Source organism: Mus musculus, chromosome 3, assembly GCF_000001635.26.
Source record: "Mus musculus strain C57BL/6J chromosome 3, GRCm38.p6 C57BL/6J".
Taxonomy (NCBI): Eukaryota; Metazoa; Chordata; class Mammalia; order Rodentia; family Muridae; genus Mus; species Mus musculus.
Genome location: NC_000069.6, coordinates 109,654,802 through 109,668,876, shown reverse-complemented (window position 1 = coordinate 109,668,876; position 14,075 = coordinate 109,654,802). Strand labels below are relative to the sequence as shown.

General features: G+C 36.2%; 1 protein-coding gene across 4 annotated transcripts in view; it reads right to left on the bottom strand.

The window, feature by feature from the left end:
* Vav3 (vav 3 oncogene) overlaps positions 1-14,075 on the bottom strand; it is a 345,230-nt gene that overhangs the window by 16,818 nt on the left and 314,337 nt on the right. For all 4 annotated transcript variants that reach the window (XM_006501820.4, NM_020505.2, NM_001378987.1 and 1 more), the window contains 3 exons: positions 11,519-11,635; positions 10,868-10,955; positions 4,444-4,573 (listed from right to left, as the gene is read on the bottom strand). In XM_006501820.4, coding sequence (XP_006501883.1) covers positions 4,444-4,573; positions 10,868-10,955; positions 11,519-11,635 — 335 coding nt within the window. The remainder of the gene's footprint in view (positions 1-4,443; positions 4,574-10,867; positions 10,956-11,518; positions 11,636-14,075) is intronic.

The window sequence follows — 14,075 nt, the reverse complement described above, 5'->3', positions numbered from 1 at the left end:
GGACACTGTTTTGATTTTAGCCACCTGGCCTCAATAACACAGTAATTTCTGTTTTGTTTCATTTTTCAATCATTACATGGTAATGTTTATGACAGTTCTGGGAAAGTAAAATGAAATTAAAACTAATAATAAGGTTATCAGAATAAAATTAGATATGAAACACAAAATGACCAGTGAAAAGATGACAAAAGACTTGAGCATAAAGCCAAGTGGTGGTGGCACACGCCTTTAATCCCATCACTTGGGAGGCAGTGGCAGGAAGATTTCTGAGTTCGAGGCCAGCCTGGTCTACAAAGTGAGTTCCAGGACAGCCAGGGCTATTAAGAGAAACATTGTCTCAAAAACAAAAAAAAACAAAAAACAAAAAACAAAAACAAAGCAAAACAAATGACTGAGCATAAAATAAAGTAGTCATAAAGTGAGAGTGGGTGGATATGGTCATTTTGACTTACAAGGGCAGAAAGCTAAACTACATTTAGTGTATATTTCAGTAGCTTAAGTGAATATTATCCCTTACTGTATTAAAATATAACTAATTCTAATACTAATATAACTAATTAATTAATTAATGCTCTGGGATTGTCAGGTTACTTCAGCAATAAGACAATGATAATATATAATATTGAGATTAAAAAATATAAATGGCACTAACTTTATATAAAGTGTTTTGCAATTTTGAAATTTAGCATTTCACAAAGCTATCTTGCTGTGGAATTGCTAAAGCACCCCACCTCACATGATGCCACCCTCATATGGGCTATAATATCACAAATGACATCTTTCAAAAAGTCTTGCTCCGTGCCTACAGGATGAAAAGCACCTCTGTGACACGTTAGCTTGTACTCTTTGGCTTCAGAAGGCTTATGGAATTCTATGACCTTATTTGTCTCCTGTGTGTTCCCGTTCCCCAGTTTTCCTATTTACTACTGTAGCTCCAGCATTAGCACAGTCTTGGTAAATGGTAGGGGTTAAATATTCATTGAGTAAAGGGATGAATAAGCAGATATAAGGAGATCACAAAACAACTTTAAATGTGCACCACTCAGTGTCCAAGTGCTCTACATGTCCCCAACTCACAGGTCAGACTCCTCTGTATCTAGAGTCGATTAGAAAGAGGACGCTGCCACCTTCCCGTGATTCCTTTGGACTTGGCCAGCACATCGGGTTATCTACATATCAACCATTTTTTAATTCTAAAATAATTGAGACTTAGGGAAGAGGCAAGAACAGCACAAACAATTCTCACACACCTCATTCACAGTAGCCAAATATTAACACCTTATAATGTTTGCTTTGCCAGTCTATGCTTGTTTTTGAGCCATCTGAATACACATTGCAGACATAATCCATTTTTACTGTCAAATACTTCTGAATGTTTTTCCTACAAAGATATTCACTATTCTTTGATAGTACAACTATCAAAGGCAGAAAATTGTGCTGATACAACTTGGCTAGTTAGTCTATAGAATATATGCAAACTTCACTAACTTACCTACTCATGTCTTTTATTAGTAACATAAATAGTAGCACATACAAAATATCCATGTGTTGTTATATATACACTGTCTACCTATTAAGAATTTTATCCATGCTATGTAATGTTTAAGGTTTGAATTGGGTTCACAAATAGGAAATCCTGCACTTCTGCTAGTGTAATGATTTATCAGAATTATACCCCACCTCCTCTTCTCATGCATACAAAGAAATAAAATTTGGATGTGACTTCTCAAGGAACACAGTACAATGTCCAATCTCAACCCTCAGAAAGGAAAGCCGAGGCTCAAACTGGCCTAAGAGAACAGACTTGAAAATAACCGAGTAGTCATTGTAGACTGCAGAAAACAAAAGTGACTTTAGTGTCCTTCAAACAGACATGTATAAAGGCAAATTTAAGCACCAAAGGCAGAATGGTTAGAGCTACTTTACATAGTTATGTGATTCTTTTATATGTCCATACAATATCTTCCACCAAAGTATTGCAATTTCAATGGAAGAAAACCAGTTCATTTTTACCCCTAAATTCTCTCTCCTCTCCTTTTTTCCATCTCCTTTCTACTCTTTTGGAAACATTCAATTTATTAAAGGGACATAAAAAATATCCTGACACCCTGATAGACACTCCAGAGACAGCAGAAGATGACTTCATATCCTATAAAATGCTCTCTGCCTGATAATTTGGACTTGTGTTTGATTCCAATCAGAATCTTTCTGCAAATTAACTTTCATCTGCACGCGATATTTTTGTCATACTCCTATCATATTTTGCAAGCATCAACAACTGAGCCAAGTCTTTCTTTTACAATCACAAAAGGTGCCTATACGATTTACATACACCTCCACTGTTACAAGTTACCCAGTTTCACCAGTGAAAGCTCCCGTCTCACCTCTGTGAAGAACACAAGAAGGTTCGGCACTCTACCTTAGTTTCTCTGCATCCTGCATCTTTCTTTGGAAGTAATGAAATCTCAAGATCTCAGTCTGATTCTTTATCTTAAGGCAATTCTGCTTGGTGAAAGCTATGTTTAGATATGCAGCAGCTATGAAGCAGGGATGAAGACTAACTGCTCCCTCAAGCCATCATTGTGTACAGAATATGTAGCATTTCTTGTTTCCCACCTCCTAGGTAGCACAGCATGCTTTTTTAAAAAAATACATGTGGTGTTTTCATTAAGGGTTAACCCTAAATCAAGGCTTATTATAAAGTCAGCAAGACAAACTTATGAATCACCAAAGCATAATACAGACTGTTCTGAAAACCACAAATATAAACTTATTTAGTCCTTTGAAATCTAGTGTGTGCTGTCTCAGAGTTAGCAGCACTGTTTGGGAGCCTCGTTGGAGGAATTAGGTCACTAGACGTGAGCTTTGACTTGTATAGTCTGGCTCGACCTCGTGTAAACGCTCTGATTCCTGCCAAGGTACCTGCACTACTCAGTCTCCCAGATCATCTACTTCTATTCCTAGCCTCTGCAGAGGGCCATATACCCTCAAACTGTAAGCCAAAATAAACCCTTCCTTTCTTAAATTGCTTCCTTCCATATATTTGGTTATAGAAACAAGGAAAGCTAAGGTCACAGTGGGAAAAAGACCTTCCTAAATTCTGGATATCACCCCTCTGTTCCCCACTCCTCCATAGGGCTCTGAAGAACCAAGGAAGCTCTTCAGATGTGATTCCACCTGCAAATGGCCTCTTCTGAAATTTCTGTTGTGCCCATCCACTCAAAAGACAGAGGAAAAGAAAAAAAAAGTTTAAACTTATGTTTACCTAAAAGGAGCTGTCATGTAAAAAGAGGTCAGAAATTTGTAGGAGAACTTCTTTTAGGATAAACATCCATTTTTAATGAGTCACATACGGCCTGTATGATAATCTAAGCTAATCAGAAAATCTTGAGCTAAAACATAGATAAACTTATGAAGATATTTAAGCATTTATCTTGTTCATCTCGCAGCATGAGTTCGGACACATGTCAATGACCATAAGGAGAACAACCATGAAGCCTTACAAAAATTAACAGAAAACAAGTCTCAGCTGAGGTGACAAATGGCTTCCATGTTGTTCTGAAGAACACTGAACTGTGCTGATGTTACAAACTTGAGTATTCCCCATCCCCCTTTAGTGTGAGGTTTTAAGGAAATAGATAAACTTCAAGTTACATTACACTGGTGCAAATCTGTTCTGGGACTACTTCTTGTAAATTCCAGCTGTCCGGTTGTATTTAATAAATTATTTCAGGATTCTAACAATGGTAAAATTGTTTTCACTTCTCCCCCAAAGCAGGTTTGTTTTTCTCTCATTATCATGTTCTCTGCAAAATTAGGTGTCTGAGAGATATGCATAACATGAAATGGTCTGGCAGAGTTTATGGTTTGGATTCGCCGACGCTATGATGCATTTGTATGTCTGTGTGTTTGTATGTCTGTGTGTTTGTAACCATCCTTTATGATTACTTAGGGTTGTGTACAGTTTTAAAAATACTAACAAAGTACATTAATCCTTTCAAACTGCTGGGTTGAAAGAGGAACATTAATAGCCCTAGAATACTAGGTACACTGGCAGATCTCTGTGAGATACTATTCATGAAACAGCATTACAGTTACAAATGTTATGTATAAATTAAAAAGAGCTTGGCTAATATAAAGCCTAGTAAAAAGTCCAAATCTTCACACATTAATATATCACTTACATTTTGATGCCTTTTTTTAACACAGATACAATTTTTAATTTATCACAAAAGCCCTGTAACTATACAGTCATGAACCTTTTAGTCCTTCTGACTCTGCTTAGCTCCAGAAAAAAAAAAGTGTCTGCTCAATGCATTAGCATATTAATTGGCCATATTTCAAACTTCAGAATGAAGACATTTAATGCTATTTTACTTCAAACCCCTTAAGTGACCAAATATATATATATATTAAAAATGTCTTCTCAATTACAATACTCACAGCTGTTGCCTGTTCTATTACCCCTCTGTCCAGCTGGCTGTTCTGGCTCCTTGTATGGAAACTGTAGCGTTGTATCTAAGGTCCTGAACCCTTCTTTGAGAGAATGGTGCTTGTAGTACTCCACAAGTTCCTTTAAGAGAGCAGATTAAAGAGAGGTCTTGTTATTTTTGTTCTCAAATAAACCCCTTAATACTTAATTATATGTGATACAAGGATACTCATTTTAAGCCTAACATTTCCAGATATATGAAAGTGTGAGTTAGAGCTCTGCCTACTGTCTGGTTGTACCTGACCCCTCCCCTCCCCGCAAGATGCTATCCTGGTTACTGGAGACTATTGTTCATGTTGGTTCTTCTCTATTGTTCTTCAGGCACGCAGAACATCCTGTTTGTCTTCTGTCAGATGTGGTGCTGAAAAGAAGCCATGTTAAACTTCGATCTCAGGGTAGTAATTACTGTTGTTATTAGGGAGAGACGTGTCTTTCTGAAGGAAAACGAAAGGAACAGCTGTTTGCTTGACTATATAGCAATTGCTACTTTCCCCCCATTTTGCTTTCAACTTGTCAGAAAAACAAACTTAATACTAAATGTACTCTTCCACAAAAAAAGGTTCATGAAGCTCTCAATGCTGCTCGGCATCACACCTGTTTTACACTGATGAAACGTTAGTATACATCTCAGCCCGCAATGCCACCCAGCATTCACAAAGGGCAGCCAGGTAGTTCTGTCTAACTGCTGTTTAGAAATACTTTGCCTTAAGCATCGCAAAGCCTCAGATAAACTTCTACCATATTCTGAACTGAATCTTCAGGAAATTCTTTTTCTGTATCATTAGTTGAGGACATTTTATGTTATTTTGCTTCAAACCTCTTAAGTGGTATCTTTAGTTTCCTATTCTACACATATCTGAACCCTTCTACCATGAACCGAAACAGAATAATTCATAATGAAAATGTTATCAGTAGCCTAATGTGGCAGATAAGAAGTATCTGATTAATAGTTGAAATGAAAATAAAAAACAAATTACTTTAAACAAAGTAGTCATTGCTTTTGTCATAGCACCCTTAAAAAGTATGGAAGAGCAACTCTTCTTGAGAAAGAAACATTGTCCATTGATCCAACACATCTAGTCAGTGGTTAAGTTCAAATTTCCTAAAAGAAATCAATTAGGCCAGAACTCACGCACAACGTGGAAAGATATGATTATTAATGACTTTTTTTTTTGGTCTAACTCAGACATGCTTTGTACTGCTTTGCACTGGGAGCGCCAGGGATCAGAAAAATGCTGAAACCAAGGTGCCCACCCTCCAGGAGTTCTTACTACAAGTGGGAGAGTGAAGGGTTATCAAACCTCGGGCCACAAAGAACATTTTTTAGTGTGTTCAACTGGGAAGCAAGAGAGACAGCATGATAAAGGTGGCTTGGTTAAATCAAAGACCAGGTAAAAATCTCAATGGACAGCCATGGCGAAGGGATCATTTCAGGTGGGGGTATCCAGGGTTGAGACACAAAGGTGGCTAAGTGAAAATCCCAGTCCTGGACTGGGGAGATGGCTCAGCAGATAGGAGTGCTTGTTACAGAGCATGAGAGAAGACATGAGTTCACATGCAGCCACCCATGTAGGAATCAGTTATAGCCACATATGTGTCTATAACCCCACAACTATTGATTGGAGGAGACAGCTGGCCACTAGCCTAGCTCCAGGGTCTGTGAGGACATGGGATAGAGAGAAGGGGAGACAATATTATCTGATATCTTGCTCTGGTCTCTACATATTTGTGTCTGTGCAAAGAGCGCATACATTTTAATAAGCACACACACACATTCTGTCACATTAATAAACTGAAAGCAATATGGTTTATCTAAATCACTGGATAAAGCAAATGAAGATTCTTTTTGTCAATTCCCACATTTGGAAAATGAGAGCCATAAAACATTTCACACAGCTCACAGATCTTCCTTGGACTCAGAGAACTAGAACGGGAGTGCTTGATGAAAAGAAGGTGTGTGGAATCTAACAACAAGAGGGGAAAAGAAAATGAAACAAAACACCAAATAGAACACTGTATCTTGGATATGGCTACCTATATGAGATTATGGCATTTGTAATATGCCGATTTTTTATATGATTCCTAAGAGTAGCTCAGAAGTTTAATTATGCTTAGTAAAAAATAAGATCATTTTATTTTTTGATGATGAGATAAAAAGGTTAAGGAAAACTCCGTTTGCATATGGCATCACTGATACCCGTGATACCAAGAAGTTGTTCCTTTAGCTTTGACACTTTAATTAAAATGTGCTATTTTCTTTGACAATATAAATATAAATCTGAAACAAATTGTACAGTTCAATAGCTTCGAATTTCAATTTAACTTTATGAGAGAGAATGTGAATTTTATAAATTATAAATCATTAGTAAGATTAATGTGAAGTTGGCTATAAACTATTGAATTATTGAACAGAAAAAAGTTTTGTTGATCATTTAATATTTTTACAGAAGGAAAAAAAGGGACTTTTCTAAGAACCAGGGTGAGGCAATTTAGTAAACTGCAGATGGTCTTTAATACCTGGCTAAGCATAGAACTCATTTGAGTTACATTTTTACAGTCTTAGGTGGCAAATCTTCCTAACAGGCTTCCGAGTAGAATTACGAGTGCCAGTGTGGATTGTTTCCAATTCACGGCTTTATGCTCTCTGTATTTTAGTCTAATCCACCCCTGCTTTAGCAGTCATTGACCTTCAGGTACAACAAGCAAATAAGATGACTCTAAACAAAAGAAATCTCTAAGCTTCCCTTATCTCAGCCGACACAGTGGTGTCAACAATCCAACCCTGAGAAATAATGAGTGTGGGCCAGTCATTCCAATTACCAAGGAAACAGGCACTGGAGATGGCTTACGAACAACATTTGGACATAGCTTGTCTGGCATACATGAAAATCAGAACAAAATTAATGCCTTGTAATCTGGAATCAGAAAGTCATTTAGGGTTGGAACTTAATGGCTAAGAAAAACAAAGGGTTTGATTAACCAAGCTATTGAAACCTAAGGGAAGAAGTTCTGGTTCCAAGCACCAAATTCAGCCTTCTCTATGAGACACCAGCTAATTTAAAATAAGCTTTTAGAGTCTGCGTGTGCTTAGAATCCTTTCTGATAGAAAATCTATTCCAAGCTATAAGGTGATTCGTATGCAGAACATAATGTAATGTGGATGGTGAGATTAGTGAGATGATGAACTACTAAGAAATGGTGCAGATCTACACACTAGCACTTACTGAGATGGGAACTGTGCTACATAACACACCACAATAAACTGTGTCTGCTAGAGGTTGTACGACCTTTATTTGTTTCAAAGACACATCCTACATCTTGGAACCTCCTCTCCTCTTCCAAAGAAGTATGTTACCATAATACAAACCACCTCTTCTCGGCAAGTATCCACAGGACATTTTCTCTCTTAAGTCTACAGGACACCACTGTCTTGAATTCTCTGGCATACATGTATTTGCTAACTTGTAAGCTATTCTAGATCAATTGAGTCATTTTATTATGAAGTCTCTTAAAACTATAGTGATTGAGTTTTTCCAAGATTCAAAATAATTCAAAATTCACACTCTTCTTTGTGCATTTTATCTTAAACATTGTGCCTCCTTCTATTAAAACATTTTATTAGAATCCAAGTCTGCCTTTTGGAAAAATAATAAAATTTTATTATAAATACACATTTAATTTTTAAAAAATATATAATATGTAGATTTGGTATATCACTGCTTATCTGTTTACTGAATTTATTGAATACACATCTCCAAAAATTAAAAATAAAGATTCACAATAAACGTATTCAACACATGAACAAAAAGCAGGGCAAACCCCAGCTAGCTCTACGGCTTCTTTAGCAATTGGTGGTTATTTGATAAAGCTGGTGAAATGTCTTTGCTTATAACTAAAGGCTTTCTGTTCCTTGTCTACATTTCTTTATTTCCACAAATATCCTTAAGCTGGTTCCTTTCTTTTTAGTTTCTGCAGTTTTGCTCTTAATTCTCCATCATCTCTTTTGAACTATTGTGGTCTGGGCTTCCCTATAAAAGATCTCCCAGTGTGGAAGGAAAAAAGAAAAAGAAAAAGAAAAAGAAAGAGAAAGAGAGAGAGAGAGAGAGAGAGAGAGAGAGAGAGAGAGAGGGAGAGAGAGAGAGAGAGAGAGAGAGAGAGAGAGAGAGAGAGAGAGAAAGAAAGAGAAAAAGAAAAAGAAAAAGAAAAAGAAAAAGAAAAAGAAAAAGAAAAAGAAAAAGAAAAAGAAAAAGAAAAAGAAAAGCATAGGTATAGCCTGTGTCCACAACAGTGGCATTCATAAGTGATACACAGCATTTGTGTCACTTATTTGAATTCTGAGACCTGTGCCTTTACTTCCCTTTCCAGGAGACCAGTGGATAAACCTTAATGGTCTCTGCTTCAAATTATTTAAATTGAGGAGTTTGTCAGCTTCAGTATAGTCATGGCCATATAAGAACGATAGCCCATGATGGTGTCACTGGGTTTTCTCATCCCTAACCGTCCCTGCTATAGGATTTCCATGTGCTGAACCAAGGTGATACAAAGCTGAGCTGATCGGCCCCTTACAGTGGCCATTCCTTTCATGCTTCTGTGTGTCTTCTGCGACAGGAGTTTCTTTCGCGACTTTTCAATGTCTGCAGGGCTGGCAGTCGTCCTTGGCCCTGCAGCTTTTTTCAAGTGTCACATCAACTGTTATAGTGATATACTGTGAGGAAGCCTCATTACCACCCAAAAAAGTTCTGCAGGTAAGAGCTCCAGCTGGCGTGTCTTGCAGAGATGGTGTGCCCCATGCATGCTTTCATCGTGTCTGGGCTGTGCCTGTTACTCATTAGCTGTGTCCCCACTAGTCATATCCTTCTCAGGTTTTTAGTGCATGAAAAACTTCTGGTTCAGCTTGTTCTGTCTTCTCTTTCACAGCTCGGTAGATACAACAGAATGGAAGTTACCTCTAGCAGGGAGGATGAGTGGATCTTGGTTACCAATTTGACAAGAGTTTCCATTTTTCCATGACTGTCCAGGCTGCCTGTCCTTTCCTTCTGAATTTCAGATGTCCTATTTATGTCTACAAATTTCTTCCCATTTCCTTTTCTCTCCACTTAAGATGCTTCAATTTCTTTAACACACTGGTCCCTATCTTGAAATGATTTTTAGGTAAGGCATTCAAGCTGGCTGAGTTTGTAAGCTTTCTTATACTCAATTTTACCTCATTTGTATCCCTAAGTGATTTCTGTTATTTTCAGGAAAGGTCTAGTGTATACGATTTGATTCGTAGCTCTGTCAATGGATCTTCCCTTTCAAAGCTAATCAAAGTTCTTAACATCTACAAATGTATCCTGTGTCCTGTGTCCAAATTCTTCATTAGTTTAAGAAATTACCTAAGTGAAAAAGAAAATTTGAAGCCACTCCTAGGAAAATAAGATGTACTGTTAATCGTGTGTGTAATGAAATGTTTATGTGGTCTGTAAGACATAAACACAATATACCTACTAAGGAAGTTATTGAGACATTTACAAATTGTCAGAATTGATCACTACATTCTAGCCACAATATATGCTTTTCATTTCAACACAAAATGTCTGTGTAATATCAATGAATGACTGTGGCAAAAATATAAACTGATGTTTGTCTAATTAATAAATGAGAACTGTGATTACAATATTTATTTTATTTTATTAAAGGTTTATTTATTTTTATATATCTGTGTACACTGTAGCTGTCTTCAGACACACCAAAAGAGGGCATCTGATCCCATTACGGATGGGTGTGAGCCACCATGTGGTTGCTGGGAACTGAACTCGGGACCTCTGGAAAAGCAGCCAGTGCTCTTAATCACTAGCCATTTCTCTAGTCACGATTACACAATTTATAATAGCAGAAAATATAAAGAAAATTGCAAATTTACTTTCTATGGCCTCTTTTATGAAAGAGTTAAATGTAAGAGGTATTTTATTAATTAAAATTTTTCTTGTCATAACTGATGATGACAAAAGGTAGCTAAAAGGAGAGACAGAGGGCATAAGAAGAGGAATGACATAATAAAGATTTGCCATTTGCCACTGAGACAATACACTCAAACACCCATACAAACCAATGACAGTTATACTTGAGTTGGCAGTTGCTCCAAGATTCATGAGTTGTGTATACTCTAAAATTTTATCTAAAACTTACAAGCCTCATTTATAATGATCAATACCATCTGAGCAATGTAAAACTGCACTGGAGTTCTTCAACCTAGAAATTTAGGATTTTGCTAGAGCCCACACTATATCTTTAAATAATTTTCAATGGGTAACATTGCTAAGAAACTACAGAATTAAACTAACTTAACAGCAGAAAATGGGAATTATAGATTGAAAAGAAATAATCAATGCTCACCATTAAGCTTTTAAATTTTCTATTTTCTGCAATGTGAAAAAAGCCATCTCTTGTTAAAATCTTGATGTGTTTTGCTTCATTATTGTACCTGTGGGCAATGAATAACTTATGAATATAAATGTGTTTTTAATCAGTAGAAATCAATAATTACCAGAGGGCATGCCCCAATAACATTATAGGAATTAATTCTGAAGACAAAATATATACTTGTGCCAATACAATGGTGACAGCTAATTAACAACATGTATTTACTAGACGGGCTGAAGATACAACCAATATTTGAAGTGAGAGAAAACTTTCATCTGACTAATCACTATGCTTAATTTACTTAGTAAATTTAGTTTGATAGTACAAAAAAAGGAGACAAAATCTAGTAATTTGTATTCTTCGAATTTACTAGAAATACACACATATCAAGTCAACAAAATATAATGTTATGAAAGAAATCTATTATGCCAATTAGCAGCCTATAACACCCATTACTGTTTTCCTTGCAGATATTTTCCAGTATTAATGAACGGTCTGGATAAATGCATTATTTCTGCTGCAATTAGAACCCTGGTTTTCAACTTCAGTGTTATATGTGTCACATGACCTACACAATTATGAGCACAGTAAATCTATTTTTACAAAAGCACTTGTCCTACTTACTTAATGCTAATTGCATATTCTCCAGATTCTTTGGTCCTGTGCCTTACAAGGTAAGTACTATTCACCCTGTTAATAAGTTCAGTTTCTGCCTGCAATCTTTCCATTGGGCCAGCATACCTGTGAAAAGACAGAAAAATTAGATGAACATTTCTGAAAAGAGAGGGTAAATATAAGTATTTGTCATGGCTTTCTGTGTATGCTAATTACATTGCTTTACATAATAATTTGGGAAAATCTCTTTAACATGTCTAAACAGAAATACAGTACAACGTTAACACCAGCAAAATGGACAATAGTTAAAAGAGCCAGTGAGCACCAATCAACATGAGATAAACAGAAGGGACGAAGACAAGAGAGTCAGAAGGTTAGGAACAGATGGGAAGAAGAGTTATGGGAGGCATAGCACTGTATAAGACACAGGCAAACAGAAAGACAGGCAAACAGACAGAAAGATAGAAACACACACACACACACACAGACTTCAACACATCACCTTTTCTATGTATACTATCAGATCTCTTTGAAGGAGCTTTTCTAAGTGACTGAAATCATTTAAATTATTGTAAAATAATTATCATTTAGATGTGAGATTAATAGTTCACAATTTTGACAAACAACCTTCTAAAGAAACAAACAGTGATAAAGGAGTCATTTTCAAAAGTAGATAATTTTCAAAGCCAGAGTTCAGGTTTCCCTGGACTATATGGGCTTTAAGCACAACCAAACTCTGTCAAAACAATGACAATCATAGTAAAATATCCAAACTCTGAATTAAATTATTCTTGCATGACCACTCACATCAAATGTAAACACTCCACATAGTGGCAACGATCAAAGATCTGGAACAATAGAAATTAAAAGGAAACTACATTTGGACTGGCTCTTTTCAAGCTAATTAATTCATGAATTAATATTCAAGTAAAGCATCCAACTCACACATCAAATCATAAACTCAGTATAAATAAATGTGTGCTTTAATCTATACTATTTATTTAAAATGTACACAGTAGACATTTAACAAAAGTTCACGGAGTCAAATGGATATAGGCAGTCTTGGATCACGAATAAAGGGAAATTAGTGGCATTTTGTACCAATGACACATTTTTTAAGGCAGTTATGATAAACTATGACCTATTAAGATCTAGTACAGTCTGCTTCATGTATATCTCATCGACCTTATCTCTTCTAGTCCCTGCATCTCTACTCTCAACCTCCTGTACATAGGGCTTGTCAATTTCCTGACCATAAGGTCTCTCATACACTGGGCTCTTTTGTGAATACACAAATTTTTGTTGTTGTTCATCCATCTTAAAGACTGTCCTGTATATGCATGGAACCCTCTCTCCATCATTTTAACTACTGTCTGCCCACAAATGTTAATTTACTTAATGTATACTCTCAAAAGCAATGAAAAGCAGCATCTATCATATCATATGAGCATTCTATCTCAAGTCCTGGGTCGAATATTTTACCAGATTTTTTTCTTTATTTCTACATAGATATTTTAAATAACTGTGTTTATGCTACAATTCATTAACTTCTAACTCTGGGCATAAACAAGGAAAGCCAATTTTCTCCTGACACAAGCCTATTCTGTCACAGACTATTGTCTTTGTGTAACATCTGCAAACACAGGCATCATCAGGCTCATTTTGAGCAGTGCAGAAGTTTTACAATATTTGACTTGTAAAAAGGTAAGCATGGGAGTTTGTGTGGGTTGTTTCCTATCTTCCACGTTTCTTTCTAAATTCTCTACCAATGCATTTTCAATGATATATACTCTACTTGTAAAGTTCTCGCTCTTAACCCAATGGCATCTGTGTCCCCCACTCTCTCAAACACCTGGTTCTTTCTGCCCTCTAACCCTGCTGTTCCACTCTGGGATTCTGCATTTTCTTTTCTTTGTATTAATAATTAATCCTTAGTTTTTCTATAAATGGAGTATGATATGTAACATTTTAAAGGACAACACCTAGGTAAATATTTCATTTCCCCAACACTAATTCTAAGTGAGAAATGATTTTGCCTTTTAAAAATTAAATGGCATTACATTGTTATCTTTTAATTTCCAATTAATTTCATTCTAACTTCTGACTTGTTGGATGTGACCAGATATTTGCTTCCTTGGAAGCTTTCAGATTCCATATATTATCTATTAGAAAATTTTAATGATAATGTACTTTTTCTGCTTTCAGCAGCCTCTCCAAAAAGTAGATATGGAATTCAACTCTAGAAAATGTATTACTTCTTTAGTAATTGATGCCCTTGGCATTTGTGTCTGTGTGCGTCAGTGTGTGTTTCTGTGTGTGTGTCTGTGTATGCTCTCTCTCTCTCTCTCTCTCTCTCTCTCTCTCTCTGTGTGTGTGTGTGTGTGTGTGTGTGTGTGTGTGTGTGTGTGTGTGTCTTTCTGGCTATCTTATGAGTTGAAAACTAGCAAACATTCATGCCAATTATCTAATTTTAAAAATACTTCTCCCATCATTTCTTTTTTTTTTTTTTGATGTTTTTGAAATTTTTCTCAGCCTTACACATTCCCAAGCTCCTATACTACTTAAT